General features: G+C 41.0%; 1 protein-coding gene across 2 annotated transcripts in view; it reads left to right on the plus strand.

The window, feature by feature from the left end:
• The window catches only part of KIFAP3 (kinesin associated protein 3), a 155234-nt gene that overhangs the window by 97262 nt on the left and 37829 nt on the right, over nt 1-20143 (plus strand). For both annotated transcript variants that reach the window (XM_090047451.1, XM_090047452.1), the window contains exons 14-18: nt 1449-1614; nt 1778-1903; nt 2490-2588; nt 5676-5761; nt 17495-17684. In XM_090047451.1, coding sequence (XP_089903577.1) covers nt 1449-1614; nt 1778-1903; nt 2490-2588; nt 5676-5761; nt 17495-17684 — 667 coding nt within the window. The remainder of the gene's footprint in view (nt 1-1448; nt 1615-1777; nt 1904-2489; nt 2589-5675; nt 5762-17494; nt 17685-20143) is intronic.

Here is a 20143-nt window from a genome sequence, read left to right on the forward strand (position 1 = left end):
CAGCTACCCAGAGCAGGGGGCAGCTGCAGCCACGAGGCTCCAAACAGCTGTACCAGGCTCCAGACTCCAGCATTAGCTCCCTACCGGCACATGCACCCGTGCGTTGGCACAGGCGGTTGGGGTGGGGCCTGAGGCAGTGCATCCCCGGTCTCTCCCTCGCTCCTGGCATGGAGCTGGTGACTGGGTTCTGGAGCCCAATGCAGCTGTTTGCAGCCAAACTGGGCTCTGGGCAGCTGCACCAAGCAGCAGGCTGGCTGCAAACAGCTGCGCCAGGCTCCATAGCTCCCCTACTGCCCTCTCCGTCGCATGGGTGCACGTGCCAGTAGGTAGCTGATGCTGGAGCCCAGCACAGCTGTTTGGAGCCTCCCGGCTGCAGCCAGGCCCAGCTCTAGGGAGCTACTGCCAGTCTAGAGCCCAGGCTGCTCCCAGAAGGCAGATGGGATGCTGCAAGCCCTGCTGGGAGCAGCCTGGGCTCCAGCAGCTACCCAGAGTCAGGGTAGCTGCTGGCAGCCACAGAGCCTGGGATGGGGGGCACAGGGCAGCAGGACTAGGGGGCAGGGGCTTTGGGTGGGGGACACAGGGCACAAGCAGGGCATCCTGCCATGTACCCCTTGCCCTCATTTTGTTTTTCTGGCATGCCAGCTCTCTGGCACCTTCCAAGATAGGCATTGTGGTGTTCATTGGCACTCCGGCCAAAAAATGTTGCCTACCCCTGCTGTAGGGAAGGATCCAAATATAAGGAATCTCTCTTGCTGTTGCTTCTTACGCTATGTATGTTCTGTAAGTTGAGGACTGTGAACCTCTGGGACTGCCTGTCCAATACTCTCATTAGCATTGATTTCACAGACAGAAAAGAGTTGGTGTTTGGTTATATTAAAAAAATGTGGTACATAATGAGATAATTTGACTTGCAGATCTCTTAATAAAGTTCATACTGAATAGTATTAAAACTTTTCACACCACTATACAGCTAGTAAGTAGAATTAATGGATATAAACTATACCATGAAATTTGACGTCTGTTCGTAAGGGTCTGGGAGACTGACAGCTTTGGTAACTGTGGCTATATAACATTTTCCATCCTAATCTCCTCTTTTAGTCTTTTGTTAGCTTTCTAAAACTTTTACACTTTTGGGCTGAATTTGTGTGCGTGTGTTTTCTGCCCATGATAAAATTTAGGAAAGTTTGAATAAAATGTTTTATGTTATTTTGAGAATTAAAGGAGTGGGGAAATCTGATGCTTAAAAATTGTAGAATAGCTTATAGAGTCACAATTAAAATTGAAAGTTTTAAATTTGACTTAAAAATAGCCTTCATTTCAGAGACAAACCCTGTTCAGCATTCTGGTGAGAGCTGTTTTGGATTTGACAAAGTTACACGTCTTTTAGAATCATAAGCTGTACATGGACAGTACTTTTTACTAATTATCTGCTGATACATTTTGTTTAGGATTATGTTGGTGATTTAGCAGCTCAAATTTCAAATGACGAAGAGGAGGAATTTGTGATAGAATGTCTGGGAACACTGGCAAATCTGACCTTACCTGACCTGGACTGGGAACTTGTGCTGAAAGAATACAAACTAGTTCCATACCTCAAAGATAAACTAAAGCCAGGTCTGTATTAGAAGTGGTTAGCATTCCAAAATGGTCTGTTTTCCTGTAGTGTCTTTTGGATGTGTGAATTAACATAAGTCCTGAAAACCAAAACAACAAGCCCATAGCCAAAGATTCAGCAAAGGGCTTTCTTACACACACAGCTATCTGTTTAATTTACCAGGTTCTGCAGAGGATGACCTTGTTTTAGAAGTAGTAATAATGATTGGAACTGTGTCCATGGATGACTCCTGTGCTGCTCTTCTAGCCAAATCTGGAATCATTCCAGCACTCATTGAACTTCTAAATGGTATGTTATCCAATTCCTTCTGGGACTATTTTTTCAAAGGTTCTTAATATCTGTACTTCCCAGTTGACCTAGATGCCACCACCAAGTATAACTTAGGAGAAGCTACTACTGTCCTTCATGTGAGTGTGGTGATATAATTCTGTTACTGGCAGAGACTGTGCTGAACAAAGGTCCAGGAGCATAACTATGTTTGGACAACAGGGACATGACTGGGTGCCAGTGTGTCGGGAGTGGAAGAACTGTGCTGCCATTACTGCCAACCTAACTGCTACTGCCTTTGCTGCTGCTGCTGTTGCCCAGGATTCAGAGCCTTGTTTATGCCTCTGCAAAGGTCTAGTCAGCTTGCTTTTTTCACACCAATCCAGTTTTTATCAAAGTCAGTAGGAGTCTAGAGGCTGACTCTGGAAGTTGAGTGAAGCTCTAAAAGCTTTGTGTTTGTGAGTGGGAATGATTATTAGAAACTGCAATCAAAATGTTGTCTGCACCCTCCAGTTTATCTAAGAGCTCGACACAGTGCTTGTTAATATATAGTAATAGCCTACTCTGTTTCAGTGACTTGAATAAATGCTTTTCTCTTATCTTCAAGCTCAACAGGAAGATGATGAGTTTGTCTGCCAAATCATTTATGTCTTTTACCAGATGGTCTTTCACCAGGCCACTAGAGATGTCATCATCAAGGAGACTCGTATCCTTTTTAAATGTGAAACCTTTAGAATTGCAGTGCTTTTAATCTGCTGTTGTTTCTACATGTGCTTCTCATGTGATGGAAATCCTTTACTGTAATTTTGTAAACTCCTAAAGATAAGATTGATTTGGTATAATTTGAATCAAAATAATGTCCAAATATTTTACTTGTAAGATATAAGGATCTTTAGAAGATATTATGCAGGTGGCTTGCATATGGTAGTTAAAATGAGCATTGATAACTTTTTGTATCACACCATGTTATCAGTGTTGTATGTATGTTGCGTGCTCTACAGAAAGAGTAGTAAGTAATATGAAACATTTTTTGGTATGGCTGTTTCTTATACCCTTTTCCTTGTAAAGCCATGTACTTTAGAGACCATAATTTCAGCTTTAACAGGCTCAGAGGGAAAAGTAAAATTGAATCAACTTCTGACATACCTGCCATTTCTCATCTCTCCTCCTGCTCCTCTCTTTTCTTCAAAACAACTGTCATCTAGTTTTTTTTACTTCCTACCGCAAGAGTTCCTGTTGTGTATTGCTCTCACTAACCATTCCTATCCTTCTTCTCTCTCTCTTTGTTTTCAATTCCTTGCTTTCTTTCCTTTAGTCTGTTTCTGTGCTAATGGCCATTCTGTTTCTGTTCATTTTTGCTTCAGTTTGTTGACTTGCTCAGTTTGAAAGAACTTTAAGTACAACTCCCGTTCTCCATTTATCACTTCCTCTTGCTATCTTTTCTGTTTTGAAGTATGATTTAAGTTGGGGCCCAGTCCAACTGACTTCAGTGGGTCTGAAGGGCAAGTTTACTACAATGGGCTTGCTTAATCGGGTCTCAGTTTTGTATGCTTTTCATGTCAAATCATGTTTGCCTTGCATTCTGTGAAATACCTAGCACACTGTAGGTAGTACATAAGCAGCAAGTAATAGTAATGATTCCAAAGCCACCTAAAATATCTTCCAGATACAAGAATATAATGCAGTGTATGGTCTGATAGTTTTAGTCTTTACTGAACTAAGAATATATTCTGTGTAGAAAGCTGGGAGATCTTGGGTATAATATTGTAGAATACCTGTTCCTAGTTCTAAAACGTCACAAGATACCAATTTCACATTTGGTCACTTAATAGCCAAATGTGCCCATCATGTCCCTCTCCCACTCTAAGAACTACTACTTACCTGTTATAAGAGTGCTTTTTTTCTTTAAGAAAAGATTCACTTGCTCTTCTCCCCACAATAGCTTGCTTACAATCCTTTGTTTAAGTAGGCTAAAAGGTTTTGAGAGATCCTGGGACTTACTGGAGGGAGTTGCATGTTTTAGTAGTGTTGCACCAATTTTGCTATAGATTTACCATATTTACTCAAATATAAAACAAGTTGTGTCTGTCCCGCCAGTCAGCATCAGGGAGAGTCTCTTGTCACAGATTTGTGTACAAAGGGGTGAGGGGCAGGCAGCTGCTGTGGCTTGAACTGGCCCTGACCCTGGTCGGGGCCAGTGTCAGACAGACAGCAGTCTCCATATATTTTTATATAGAGCAGTCTGTCTATATATTTACCTGTGCTCACTGCAATTACCATCATGTGAAACTGTTAGGTCCCTGACACATGTTACAATTAAGGTGTGATTAACATTTTAGTTCTACCATAAATAGTAGCAGTGCTATATGTGCAGCTGATTTATGGAGCCATAAAGTGACAAGCCACAAAGACGTTCCATAAAATATGTAGACCATCCTTTCGGCCATAATTTGCACAAATAACATGCCTGTGCTGTTGCTGACCATCAGCTGATTGTTGGTATTGGCATTGGGATGGGATTCAGCAATGGGATGGGGACAGTTCCAGTCTTGATGCCAAAAATGGGCACCAGGGAAACAGGTTATAAGGTTTCCTGGAAGGGCAGACAGAGTCAAGGGATTTCCTTCGATGGGAACTTAGCAGACCCTGTGCCTGGCAACCTCTCCTGCCTTGTTCTACAGCCCCTGTGGGGTTGTGGGGCAGGGCACTTTAAAACAGTGGATCTTTGGGAGCTAACAGTAGTATAAAACTCTTCTTGACTGCCTTTAACCCTCAGGTCCCAGAGCAGCTGAGCTTCACACGTGGTTTGTAAAAGTCTCGGTAAACAGGGACTGGGGAGATGCTTCTTGATCCTGAGGTCCCAGCAGGGAGTCTGTGTGTATTGAGTGCCAGGCAGGAGGAGTCAATCAGTTGATTTCCACCTCTCCCCCCCTCCCCCCCCCCTCACACACACACACCCTCCCCATCCTGCACTTGCAAACCCATGCCTTGGGCTCCCTGCTGGCAGTGGCCCCAACCCTAACAATAGTACCTCCTGCCATGTACGTGGCATGATTGTGCCATTAAGTAAATGTCTGCTCACCCTCTGATTCCAGGTAAACAATGCACTCTGCAGATCTAATAGTAGCCAATCTTTCCTTTGTTTTCTCCAGCAAAGGCCTTGAAGGTACTATATGATTTATACTGATGTACTTCAGTATCTTGCACCAACATCTATTTCTTCCATTTCCTATAGTCTTCCTGACTATAGTACCTCCTTTCATGGTTGTTTTTAATTGCGGGGAGGGGCATCTGTTTTTACTTCTGTATAGTCATATAGTCAACAACAGCAACAAAAAAAAATGCAGTTTGAGTAACATCTCACTCATCTAGCCAAGAGCAGACCTGTAGAAGTATATTCCAGGTTTCCCTACACGTATGCTTTAAATGTTATTGTTATATGGAACAAATAATTTGGAAATCAGTCTTTGACTTTTTTTGCCTTTAAGTTTTAAAAAGAGCCTAATCTATTTCACAGAGATGCTAAATATTGAATAAAATGTAAACCCTGTAGCACAGTGTTCATATGGCTGGATTTCTCATGATGAGCCAGACAATGTATACTTCTCAGTAAAAGGAATGTATATCTCCTTCAGGAGTTTTATATGACTATTCAGCTGACTTAGCACATGAAGCTCATGGCTCTCATGTGCTGCAGAACGTACCCCAGTGTGGTTCCTAATAAATTCTTCCAGTTGGAAGAATCCATGCCTGTGGTAAAATCAACTTTACATCCTTAACCATTGCTTCCCAGAGGCTCCAGCATATCTTATAGACCTGATGCACGATAAGAATGCTGAGATCCGCAAAGTCTGTGACAACACTCTGGATATTATAGCGGTAGGTTGATTTCCTTTGTCTAGCTAAAGAATCTCTGTGATTAGAACAATATACATTAGCACATTGTCTGAAAATATTTTCAATATAATTTTGATTTTTTTCCTGTAAAATGAGTTGCAGAGTTGCATTTTTGTTGAAAAATTATGTACACTTTTAAAAATCCAGTAGTAGTTAAATTTCATGTTGTAAACATTTTGAAATGCTTTACTTCTCTTACTTTTCACAATTTGAAATGTCTGAACCACATGTGATGAGGACTATAAGCTTTCTGTGTGCTCTTTTTTTGTGTGGTTACCCAACAGCTTTTTTCATTCATTTGAATCGGTTTTGTTCAGTGATCTTTTCTATAATGTTTAATGTGAGTATTATTTGTTTAAAAAGGAAAGTGTATGGGATAATATTAGAAAACCAATGTTCTGTAGCATTCAATGATCAGAATAGGGTCTTGTCCGTCCTATGGTTTTAACTTAGTTCCTGGTGCAATGGTCTGCTCTTAAATGCATAGTACAGAGCCTGCAGTCCTACTGCCTTGTCTAATATCACAAGCTGAGCCATACTGAATCTGGTTAGTGTTGAAATGGGCCACTTTACCCCCAGTGCAATGTTATTGGAAACTATGCTATTGGAAGTTCTGGTTCTCTGGTGAAATATTCCATAAAAATCCTTGCTACTAGTGACCATGAAAATTTGCACAGTACTTCTTAGAGATTATATTCTTATTTAGGCAATCCCATCTCACTTTCCTAATTTCCTGTTGATGAATTCTGGTGGATGCACTTCTCTGGTAAATTAAGGAGTTAAGGGAGATACTGAAAAATTGCTATGACTATATTCTTGTGGCTTTATGTGTATAGTACTTCTTTCTTTCTTTCTTCTCTGTCTTCATTTAAACTGTTAAATTTTTGTAGAGCTATGGTTTTAGCTCCTAGTGTTATAGTTCTTGGCTTATTTTACTTTTACAATTAGTTATAAACGTACATTACATTAGTTGGTAATGGCAAATGGCTAAAATTTGCCTAAAAGTACAAAATATTGATCTAGGCAATTTTGTACTTCATTGTGATGTTTTATCTATCAGTCGAGCTTTACTCACACTTTATGTAGAGGTGGGGCATGAAATAGCTCTGCTAAGTCAGTGGGAGTTTTGCCATTGACTTCAGTGAAGCCAGTGTTTCACTTGGGATGAATTCACACTTACTGCCAGAATTCTGATGCATGTCCTGTTCATGAGTCAGTCCATCAAGAGGAAAAAATAGTCTTGGGAGGCAGAACCCATTACTGTTTTGTGAAGGAAGATGGTTTTGTTTGATAAGGAGGGTCCTATAGTATTAAAGTAATATTTCTAGTCTTGAATATCTGAAGACTATCTAACTGAAAAGAATGGAGGAAATGTGAGAAATCTGCATGTAAGTTGTTTAAAGTAAGACTGTTAGAATTCTGTTGCCCGTGCTTGTGAATCAGTCTACATGGCTTCCAGGTCATTTGTTAGTATCCCAGGCCAATCTGATAGAAGTCTTATTGATACAAATGAAGCCATGAGAAATCATTCCCGGGGTAGAACTATTGGGGAAAATTTAATCGGGGATGAAGAGTTAAAAATGTTCTTTGGGAACAGTGCAGCTTTGAAAGTGATGATAGTCTGATACCAACACCAAAGTTCAGCACACTGGAAAAGTCATACGGGTGCATTTGTAGCCATTCTTGTGCTTTCTGTTTACTTGTACAATACAAGTTGCACTTTCAAAACTCTGAAGATGTGAAGGCTTCCATGTCAACCAGCCAATCCTCCCCCTCCCAGCCACCCCCCCAGCAAAAGAGTCTGAGTTCAGTTTGCATCCTGCATCAATTACTAGGTTATTTCCATCCCTTGTGTAGTATAAATCCCTTGTCCCTTTTCAGGCCACTGCTCCGTGAATTTTGTACTCTTAAACTGGACCCTGAGTTTCAGTCTCCTATGAATCAGTTATGATTGCCTAAGCAAGTGTGACCTAGGCTAAAAACCTCCAGGAGCAATGATAAGGATACCCAGTGATAAGATTGTCAGGGAGTGCACGTTAAGTCACTACCATCTCCCCATGTCAGGACCGCTCACTTGTCACTATGGAGTGGCTCACCTGCCGTTAGACGTTTTGCACGCACTTGGCTCACCTGCCACGACTTTGATGATGATACTGATTGGTTCAGATGGTCCGGCGTGTGTCGTCTGAATAGGAGACTCCTGATCTTCTCGTGGGTCCTGCGTTAACGAGGGCTCTGCCACCCCTACACCTTCGCCCGTTCCACCGGATGGTGACCACCTATCCGGGCCGGTCACTTCATCGGATAGCCCTCAAAACGTCCATAAGAGAAATGCAAAGGTCAACATAAAAGATTCCCTAACCCCCTTCTCAAACAGTTGGTACTTTCCTATTTAAATGCAGTGTTAGATCTCTCACTGACAGTATTCTGTATGGAGAAAATGAAAACAAAATCCTATTTTCTTTAATAAATCTGCTGAAGAGAAGACTGAAAGGAGATCTGGTAGCAGCCCTTAACTACCTGAAGGGTGGTTCCAGTGAGGATGGAGCTGGACTGTTCTCAGTGGTGACAGATGACAGAATGAGGAGCGATAGTCTCAAGTTGCAGCAAGGGAGGTTAAGGTTGGATGTTCGGGAAAAAAAATTCACTAGGAGGGTGGTGAAACACCTAAATAGGTTACCTGGAAAGGTGGTACAATCTCCATCCTTGGAGGTTTTTAAAGCCTGGCTACACAAAGCCCTGGCTGGGATAATCTAGTTGGGGATGGTCTGCTTTGAGCAGGGGGTGGGAAGCTGACCTCCTAAGGGCTCTTCCAACTCTGTTTTTTATGATTCTATGATCTAAATGCTACTTGCAGGTTTAAATGTAGATATATAAGAGGCCCTTTGTTCCTCTGGCATGGATTTTAGATCCTATTTTGATCTGTATGACTAGAGTTGTTCTGAAGGGATCAGTTAGGGCCACTTATGTTTGGTGTTGACCCTGTTTCACCTTTGAAGCTGTGTGTCAGTAATTCTGTGCAAGTCCATGGAGTAATATCATAATGGAGTGTATGTGGCCTACAGAGTATTTGACCCTTTTTAGGATGAGTCCAATCATACAAGTGGAAGTAGGATCTGAAATCCATGTAAGTGGCACAAAATACCATTTATACATCCACATTTTGATATTTACGTAGCACTCTTATACATCATAGGTCAGGGGTGCTCAACTTCTGGCCCATAGGCCAGATGCAGACCACAGAGCCATAGGTACCCAGCCTATGGGGCTCCCCACAGATTGGAAATGTGGTGGTGGGGGAGCAATGGCAATAAATATGGCCACCCTCCCATGCTGCCAAATTCCCAAGCCCAACCCAGCAGGTTGGAACCATTTCATACCCTCAGTCCCCACCCTTGGGGCTGGATGAGGTTGGGTCGCACTCCCCACCTACCTGCTGCTGGGCTAAGGCAAGCCGCCTCCCCCCACCTGCCAATGGGGCTGGGTTGAGGTTGGGCCCTGCCCCTTCCCCCCTTCCCATGCCCTTTTCTTGCACTGGGTTGGGCCACATCCCCTCCTTTCCCCCAGCCCCGCTCATAGGGGTTGAAGCCAGGATGCTCCCTGGCCCTCTTGGTGCAGCTGGATTGGGCCCTACTGTGACCTCCCCCGCTCCCCTACCCCCCCATGCCAAATTGGGGCCACCGGCTGGATCCAACCCAAAGAAGGCCTGGGCATTGCCCATCCAGCCTGGTGGCCAAAAAGGTTGAGCACCACTGTTTTAGGTAAAATAGGGTCTGAGTCAGTATGCTCTTATCTTAATTAGGAGATTAGGAGGAAGAGAAACCCAAGATATAGGAGTAAACCACAGAGCACTTGCATCATGCTTGTATTATAATCTGGTACTACTCTCTATTCCAAAATAGAGATTTCTCCCAAAACCAAAAGTCCTGATCATCCAAGTGAGATTGAACTACATCTTAGATTGGTGAGGGAGGACTGGCTATAATGAGGATGAAAGTGCCACAACCTACGAGGTCCTCATGAGGGATGCATTTCCTGGATCAGAGACCCTCATGACACAGCCCATAAGGTTATTTTGGTTCTGACAGTTGCTTGACTTGCTAATGCCTTTGCTTTGTCTGTGCAGTGGATAATAGAGGATTTCAGTCTCTAGGACTGTTGGGACTGATCGTCAGCAGTAAATTCACAGGGGAAAAAAGTGAATGAAAAGATAAGTCAAGTTGTAGTCTTGTTGCCAACATGTATGGAACCTTGCTAGTTGCTATGACAATGGAGGTCAAAAATAATTGTGGGGAAAGATTTCTAACACTTTAAAACTAATTTCTTTTTAAGGAGACAAACACCTTTTTCACTCATCAAGAAGCAGCACATAGGGTGATTGAAATAACACTGAGGAAAATTAGATGCCTTGCAGGCCTTGGGGGAAGTATGCTTTTTGCAGTAAAGTAATTGTCACAGAAATTATGGAAATGTTATACTAGTGATGATTTGTTTAATATAACTTGGCTGGTTTCTGCCATTGATGAATTGAAACAGATGTTGCTTCAGTACAGTATGTACTGTGGAATCATACATACAGTAGTATGCACTGGTGGATGCGAGGGACCTCTTTCATCAACAGCAAATGTGGTCACTGGATGTTCTTGCATGCTCCAATTTTCTGGATATGGTGCTGAGTCCTGGTATCAGACAGCTAATTTATGAAGTCGTTACACATAATCGGGACACATTAACTGTCTCAGAAGTATATAGAGTGCATTTCATCAGATGGAGACAGATACAAAATAGATCTTAGTTTTCCACTGAGTGCTGACCACTGTTGACTTGCTGCTTTTGGGAGCTTGTGCATTCATGACACTTGCACTGAAAGCCTGTGGAAAGCAGTGGCGTTTGGCTCCCTGTTAGCCTCTAAGGGCACTTTTACATGTGTTCCAGGAGTGGGGTGGGGAGCAGTGCTTCAATTAGACTGGCTCCAAGTGCTGCTCTAATTAAAGCACCACAGCATCTCATGTATCAGCATCCCTGCGCTTCAAAATGGCAGTGGGGGTGCTTGAACTGAAGCCTGTTCAGTGAGTTTTACAAGTGCCCTTGCCACCACTTTGAAGCATGGGGATGCTGATACATGAGACACGGAAGGCTGCTGGAGCATGGTACTGTAATTGCCATGCTCCAGCAGACTCGATTTAATCAAGTCTGCTCTGACACCCCGTAATTACAATGCATCGGGGCAACCTCCATACTAGTTAGATCCAGGTTAGGTAGGGAACAATGGGGCTCAGCCCTCTTTCCATTCCTTTTCTATCACTAAAGATGGGAGATCCTCAACACCCACATTCCTCATGCAATTATTTTTCTAGCTGCATTTGTTGCTTTTTAACTATTGTTTAGTCTTTGATTATATTTTGTTTTATTTTTATTTTAGATTAAAGTTAAGTTAAAGCTCCATATTGTGATTTTATAACTCTTCCACCTTCCCTGCCTTCTGCAGCACATTATCAGGTTCAGCATGCTGTATAGATTTGTTTGAGCCCAGGTCCCATCTGCTATGTCAGATCCTGAATGGTCTAGATTTGAGTGCTGTCCTTTTTGCAGCAACAGAATGTCTGAAGGCCAGTCATTTAGTGCAGCTTGCTGCTTCTCTGAAAGGGCAACTTTCCAATGGTATGTTACAGCCTTGCAGCTTTCATCCCAAGGGTGCACAAAGAGTTGGAGACCATTAAAGCTCTCTGCATACATCCTGATAACCTGCCATATTTCTTTGTATCTTACTCAAGTGCCAAGGCTATTTGATGCCCTCTGTTTTGAAAATGTTGAGACTTCAAACAAAAGGTGGAAAACTGCTAAGGCAGTGTTTCTAGGAATTCCCAAGAATGATGCCAAAGTTCTCTGGGATCTGGAATCAGGGCAGCACAAAAGAAGAAAAATAAATTATCCAGATTTCACCTGAAACCAAGGAAGTACATATTATGAGGATCTATGGACAACTTTGCTTGGAGAGGCAGCTGCTTTGGTTCCAACTTTGTTTTCTCCTTTAGTGCAGAGTGCCATGTTGTGTCTGACCAGGAAGTTTCTATGGTCTGTTTATTTCCTGTTGTGTCCAGAGGACAGAAAAATGGAGCGAGAAGCAGCTGGGACAGTTTACGGAGTGAAGCCAAATGCTACACTGGTGAAACTAGCACTTTCTGGCCCACTGTGAGGAGTTGTAACAGAACTGAGTGGGAACACTAAAAAGGGATAGGAAAGTCCTAACCTCCTCATTTAATTCTTGTTTGTCTCTTAGCAAGCCCTCCTTGCCACAGCTAGTTTTTCATATTCTTTGTTATCCATATTTTCCAAGGCACAACTCAGAATTCAGGCCAGGCCACCTACAACATCCACCAAACCCATGCTTCTGTCTTCATCTAGCCATTTCAACGGTGGCTGCCTGTCCTGATTGCAGTAATTTTCCATGATGAAAACAGGGCAAAATATAACCAAAATGAAGTAGGTGCAACATTCTTCCCTCTAAGCTGTTGCACATCAATTTAGGATTTTTTTTCCCTCATTCAATTCTCTGTTACTAATGCACTCTCTTTGAGACTTCGCCTGTTGCTTTGAACACATACCTGTGATCCTGGTTGCAGTTTTGTACTGTGGAGGTCCATATTACAGGATCATTTAGAGAGCATTGTAAAGCACATAAAGGAATGAAAAGGTTGTGATCAAATTTAAAGTGGGTGTATCCTCTCCATTGTCTGATAGATATTTGCTATACATTGTTGATTTCACATGACACTTCACATGGTGTAGCTAAAGCTAGGTTTATTTGTCTTAATAGTATTTTAACTTAATAAGCATAGTTATACTGTTAATCACATTAGTACAATCCCAAGGAAATCATCACGGGTTACAGAGTCATAAATGAAAGCAGGAATTTAGCCCATTATATTCTGGAGGCAACATACTTAGGAAGCATTTCTGCCCAGTTTCCAACCAAGAGAACACAATTCTTTTGGGCAGTTACTGATAGATGGTTAATCTAACTATTCTTGTAGTATGTGTATCTTGTTGCAGAAATTGTACGTTTAGGTAACAATGTAATGTATCATTTTACCAACTATAACTCTAACCTTAATGAGCAATTTAACTTACTGTATGGCAGCTTTAATTTAGTACGAGCAGTTGCATTAAATGAACCATATTACAGACCCAATTAGACAGCAGCCACATTAAAGTAAAAAAGTAAATCTGTTTTCCATCAGCAGTGATGGAACGCAAAGCAGATCTGTATAGCTCTATGTTATCCTATAGCGTGTTAATCAGATACAAGGTGTGACAGAAACCAGTGACAAAGGGGACCCCAATAGGGAACAGACACAGTCTGATAATAGACCAGTTAACGCTTCATAATGTTTCAGTGGTTCAGCAGTAAACAAAGTTGGATGTAGAACTTCAAAAAGGATGGTGCATTCCATGCAGAATCAAACCATACATCTTCCATGACACTTGGGGATTTATGGGAACAGAATGCTACAGAATGCTTAAAATGGTGCTGTCAGAAGGTTCCGAGGAGAATAAAATCAACCTCCAAGTATTCTTCCCTTTTTATATAACAGCATATAAAATGCTCAGCTCCTTATAGCATGTAGAAAAAAATCAGAAAGACCAGCTCCACCCATGCTCCCACACCTACTTCACCAATGGTCTAACATTTGAAAGGTCTGATGGACTTCGCCATTGTTAGTGTGTGCCATAATCTTCCTAGTCGTCATATTTCATTTCTTGAAAAATGGTATCTTCAAGTGAAGAAGGCTTTTAATGGTTCTGAATTTAAATCCTACAACACATTTTTAGAAATTAACAAGATTTGGGGGGGTTCGTGGGAGTTGCTTTGATCTTAACTTATTTGTTTTAGTTTCCCTGAACCTTCACCTCTAGTCATATGACCCTGGATTTTCTCCTTTGCACCAAACCCTTGAAGTTTTTCCATACTGTCACATTTTCCTGTGGGGAATATACAGAAATTATGGCCTTCATGCAGCAGTAATAGGATGAGATTCTCAGCTCTGTTATGTAGGATGTCAGACTGCATGATTATAACTAGATTCTTCAAGCTTTAAAATCTATGATCACTTGCCACAGATAGAATCCTGGACAAAATGGACCATTGTTCATATCCGGTATGGCCATTCTTTTATTCCTAAAACCCAGTAGCCTTATACTTATTTTGAACATTTTAGAAGAGCACCAAAATTTACCTGAGATGATAAATGTGGTGTTACCTTAAAAACCACATGTATACTGAAGAGACAGATGGCTCCATGCCAGTGTTATTCACCAGTCCTCTGCCAACTTTTGACTCTGAGATTTAAAGAGAAGATATAATAAGTCTTTTGTGTTCAGCTGTTATATCTGACAAGCAGCTTTTATAATGCTGTGAAGCTGAACTGCCTGTGCAAATGAGATCAAGTTCAAAATTCGGGAAAGGATAAAGATACTTGTATGTACCATTTGTTAAATGTGAAACTAGGAATGAAGCCATCAGCACTGTTCCTGTTGGGAACCTTTTAAAGTAAACAAGCCAATGCAAAAACTATTTAATTTTTTTACAAATTAATCTAATTTGCTATTTGTTTATTTTTTTCCTCCTTGTAATCATCATTTCTGGAATGGTTTTCTTGGGATTACAGAACAGCCTCTGGCAGTTACAAGGTGTTTCTCTAAAGCTTAAAAGGAGCTTAAGGCTGCTGAGGGTTGACATAATAGATAGCCCACAGTTTAACTCTGGCAGACACAGACACAACAAAGGAAATGTTTCCAAGATGCTGATCAGATGTCATCACCAAAAGTTGCACCCTTTCATTTTTCACATATCACGTTATAAATCTTCCTGGAGATGAATTTACCTTTTCTGAGGATTTTTTTTTACTTTGTGCTGCTAGTTCTAGATTTTTCTTTCATTAAAAGTGAATTACAGCAAGAAGAAAGTGTAGGGACCATCTATTATTATTATTCTTTATCTTAAGTATGTTGCGAGGTTATATATGGGTAATAGGAATTCACATTGCAGCGTTTGTCTTCCATCCTTGAAGCCATTGAGGGCTCTGAAAGCCTGGTGATCCAGTGTTTTGTGTACATAAAGCCATGGAGCAGACAGTGGTTTGAATCGCAGCCTCTTGTGCTCCAGGATGGCAAGAGAATGAAAATCCCAGTGGCCTGGTGACCAATGTATAAATAGGATAAGAAATAAAGTCTAAGATACGTTTTCAAAAGTTTAAATCTGTGCCACAGATGTGTCTGTGGAAACCAACCTCTGAAGGTGTGTGCACTGATGAGCTTTCAAAATGGGAAATCCATATCCTACTTTGTGACCAAAGAAACAAGGCTGCTTTACTCCCATTAAAGCAAAATTCTAAAATCCATTAGTAATGGAAAAGCATTTCTGATGTTGCACAATGCAGTATGGTTCCCTGTGAAGTCTTAGAAGCTCAAAATGGAAGTTCAAATGTTCCTCCTGACAGGGAAATGAACCAGACTTGTCTCTTAGGCAGGGTTCGTGTTACAGGGGAGCTGTGGAGGGGGAGGGTAGTGCCCCCCCCCCCCCCCCAAGAAATGAGAACCACCCCACAAGCTGGTCAGCAATCCTTCCCCCCGCTGCCACAACAGCCCAGAGCCCATGCACCAGCACTCAGAACCTTGGGCCTGCCCCACACCTTTCTAAGCAGCCCAGGCGGCAGCTCCTTTTGGCTGGCCCCAGCCCTGCAGTACTGGTGGGGACCTGTGTGCACAGCCCTAACCCTGGCCAACTTGTTTTTGCAGGATGCCCGCCTCCCTCCCTCCCCCGAGAGTCATATTGTAATTTGAATCCTGCTCTTAGGGACTGACCCAGTAGCTACTGAGGATAGTGAATTAGGCCCAGAAAGTGAGAGGTAACCTAGGTTAATGCCAGTGTGTGTGAAATAATTTGGAGATTAGGTTGGTTTAACAGCTTGCTTGAATTCAGTCTTATGGGCAACCAGATGTTTAACTTAAGGTCATTTGAGTTAGTGTCTCATTTTCACCACTGTTTTATCCTGAATTAGCCAAATTCATTTAACAAACTTTTTTTTCTTAGTACTGTAGGCATACCAGTAGGATGTGAAGAAGGCCTCTTGGGACTTGTTTCTCCATTTGGAGAAAAATTGTCGTTGTGTAGTATTTTATTTTCTATTGGCAAATCTCTGTTCCAGTTTACAGTCCCCAAGAAGATAGATATTAACAACTACTTATCATTTACTCTGTGCTTTATATCTGTCCACAGATGTGGTAGTTGGCTTTGGTAATGCCCAAAGGTGTTTCATGAGGTTAGAAGCTTGAAACCTCTTTTTCTATTGGCATTAGGAAGATTAAACGTGGCTCACCACTGAAAAGTGACCACAAAAACATTGATATTCAAAATGCATTGTAAATTTTGCATTTTACTATAGGGAAAGATGTATACAGTTTTGTACCAGCTTAGAGTCTGCATCAAATCTGTCTCACAGTTATGCCATTTCTTTCTGATGCTATTATAGATCTAGTTTTGGGAATCATAGAAGAAGTTAAGCTTTTCTGTTTTCTGTTCTGTAATCCAGGCATACGTCTTAACTCATGATCAGAACTCTCCAAACTTTGAAAGAGTTTTGGTTGATTCCAGATTTCATACCTGCCCTTCATTTCCCTAAATGGCTAAACCAAAATCCTAGATACAGATTCATCCAAAACACTGAATAAGTTTGCTTTTGGACCCATATTTTGTGTCTTGGGTTTATCTTCTAGTGTCGCATTACATTTCATGGTACTAAATATAGGAAGTGATTGTACAAAGATACAATGCAACTTGAAGTTTTGAACTTGAGTTGCATCTCCTTAGAGTCTAACCAAAACATCAATTGATGAAATTTTGTGGAGCAAAATAAATATTGGTAAATTTTATCACAATCTTTTGAGCTTTTCTGTTTCTTAGTACAGTAACTGGCTCCAGTCACCATTGTAGTTACTGACCCAATACTGTATTTCCTCAAATCAAAGACAGGGTTTCCCCCCACATTCAATGTGGAGGTGGGGGGAAAGCCTCTAGTCTTAGATTTAAATACAAGGGGCAGGAGTGGTGGCCTCAACTGAGCCACAGCCCCCGCCCCTGTCTGCTCCCCATCTACCCTTTCCTTGCTGCTGCCATTTGCCTTCCCCTTGTAGCTCCAGCTCCAGTCAGGGCCCTGCCCTGGCCGGGGGGAGGAAGCACAGAGCAATGATAGGGACAAATTTAAGACGACCCACAAAAAATTAGATTCTACACTTGGAAAATAACAAATGTATAAATTTTCCATGTGTGTATGTATTTTTATACATACACACATACATATATATATATACACACATACATATATAAAAAACAATTGCAGAATTCCATTTAAGATGAGCGGTAATTGGCTGTTTGTTGACATGTCCATTAAGACTGGAAATGGAACTCTCTCCCTCCTCCCTAGTGTTCAGGAGCCATGAGGTAAACTTCTGTTATTGGGTAAATAAAATAATACTGTTCAATCCTTACAACATATTTTACCTGTTCAAAGCACTGTATAATAAAATAGAGGATTTTGGTCTTTGAGGCCATCAAACTTGCATCTTTCCCCAGCCAAAAATTCTCTTGCATATATCTACAAAAACCAAATGGATTTCCCGTGTCTGACCTCAAAACCTTAATGGCATTTTTAACAGGAATATGATGAAGAATGGGCTAAGAAGATTCAGAGTGAGAAATTCCGATGGCACAACTCTCAGTGGCTGGAGATGGTGGAGAGTCGGCAGATGGATGATAGTGAGCAGTATTTGTATGGAGATGACCGTATTGAGCCCTACATCCATGAAGGGGATATTTTAGAAAGACCTGACCTTTACTACAATTCAGGTGAGATAATAGTATATATTCAGTAACTACCCAGCACTGTAATATTGGTATGTGAGAGCAGATCCTCAGCTGCTCCTTGACTGAAACTATGCTAATTACAAGTAGCACAGTGATTCTCACAAGGTGCCGCAGCACCCTAGGCTGCTTTGAGATTCTTTCAAGCAATGTTAGCATTGTTAGGTATGCAAATGTGAGTCACAAGATGAACCCAGAGATTTCAAATACACATCCATAACATTAAAAGCATTTTGACTTGTTGTCTTTCTTGAGTTCTTCGCAACAGAAAAAATTCTGTATCATTTTTCCATGGTGGAAAAACAAGTGAATACTAAGACCTGGCATTTTTTGAGGAATCCATTGAATCTAAATGAAGGGTGCCTTGAGTCTAAAAAGGTTGAGAATCACTGCTCTAGCATTATATTATGTTAATGAGAGACTGCAGTGCACCCTTCCCTTTAAAAGTGTTCTAGAGCTCATGGAAATTCAATAGATCCTTAAAGAAATATCAATCTACTTTAGCTGGATCATAAATGCTGCATAAAATTATCTTGTACTTATGCTTCATACTTGCTTTTTTTGTCTATACTTTGCTTGCTTTTCAAGTGAAAACCAAACCTGTTTTCTGTCCCTATGAGCCTTTCAAAGTAATACAGCTAAGGGAGTTGAAGCTGGATTTTCTTGTGCCTTGTGTGTCTGTTAAGTTCCAAGTCTGGAATCCTTATTACAAAAGGTGATGTAAGACACAGAACCCAGCAGGACTTGCAGATTGCTAATGGAGTCTGCTTTACTGCCAGCTAGAAATATCAGCTTATGACTTACTCAGTATGAAAGCCATAGACAGAGAATAGATATCTAGGCAGCCTTGTGATCTCCCCTTTTAGAGTTTCTTCTCCAGCACCTCACTTGAAAAATATCTATCTCTTTAACTTTGGAACCTCCTTTTTTGACACAACCAAACCATTTGTTAAAAAGTGGCACCATATTACTTATTAGACTTTGGTGTCTGTGTGTATTTGAAATCAGAGTGTCTACATTTGTAGTTTCTGTTTTTACTCATATTAGTAATACGTAGCAATGGGGTATTGGGAGATGGATTCTGTTCTGTCTCGTACATTGTTCCAGATGTTGCTATCACAGTTTAGTTAGGAACGTGGGACCTGCCGTTTTGGAAGAATGCTGAATCCAGTCCAGTATCTTTTCTCCACTGCTGGTTCTTGCCAGCAACTTCAGTTGAAGGTATGATATACCCTTCAGGAGGCAATTATAGAACAACTTCTACAGGATAAATTTCTTTAACACAAATTAAGTGAGAGGCTGAATTTATGCTCTGAGGCTTGACAGTTTATATCTTTTCCAAAACTCTTGGTGGAGTATGTGTATGCATGGTTTTCCTAATCTTTAATGTTGGGTCTGGTTATATTCTTATTTTCCATATAAATATCCAGTCTTTTGTTAACAATGTGTGAGTCAGAAAGCTCTATTTCAGAACACAAGAAAAATTTAAAAGAATTGTGGTATAACCCTCTCCCCACCCTCCCCCCAAACCTTTTGTACTGTAAACTGGTCAACATTATCATGAGTCACTGAGAGAGAATAAACATGAAGCTCCCAATGCCCATGTTCTAGTTACTCTGCAAAGTGTATCGACACTTAAGTGTCCTTATTTACAGATGTACTATTGTGTGTCAGCCGCAACAATAGTCATACTTGGATATACTTTGTTCTTCTGGACTCTTTCTATTTGATTGTACTAAACCTACAAGACTAACACCTTCAGCAATTCAAATGTAGCACAGGGTTCTTATAACAGTGGAGCTTTTTTGCACTTTGAGTAAAAAATGTGAAAAAGTTCCTGTTGTAATCTCTTCTTTCCAGAGTTTCCTTGTTTCTCTGAACCACTTCTTTTTCCGAGTAGTGTGGGTTAGGGATGGAGTATGTCACCAGTACCTTTGAATTTCCTGTCTTTTAATCAGTAGTGTTATAGACTTAACATTATTTGGACAAAGATTTTTGTGTTGGAATTGATATTTGACCAGGGAAGGAGGGGCAGATTCCCAGTGATATATTCTACAGATGTCTGAGAAGTCTTTCTGTTTTTAAAAGGTATAAAAGTCAGTGATTTATATTTAAAGTACAGATTCACTTTGCAGTTTTCTTCTACCAAGTGCCAGCAATAGTGTGTTCTTGGGCTCCATTAGATTTATACTTTTGAAATGTGGCCAGTGGGGACATGCTATAGCTTTGAAAAAACTATGGATTATTATACCAACTGGAATATTTTTTTAGTCATTTGGATTCCTTCAGGACAGGCCATTATTTATTCTTAGGCGGAAAAGTACAACATTTCATCCAGTCAGAAACCCTTTTACTTATGCAAGTACAGTATACTTTTTCAGGGTGTCCTACTCCCTGATTGGTTGAAGTTCAATATAGATCTTTTCTCTTGACTAGTCAGAATT

The sequence above is a fragment of the Crocodylus siamensis genome, chromosome 5 (assembly GCF_052110815.1).
Source record: "Crocodylus siamensis isolate JL-2025a chromosome 5, ASM5211081v1, whole genome shotgun sequence".
NCBI classification, from domain to species: domain Eukaryota; kingdom Metazoa; phylum Chordata; order Crocodylia; family Crocodylidae; genus Crocodylus; species Crocodylus siamensis.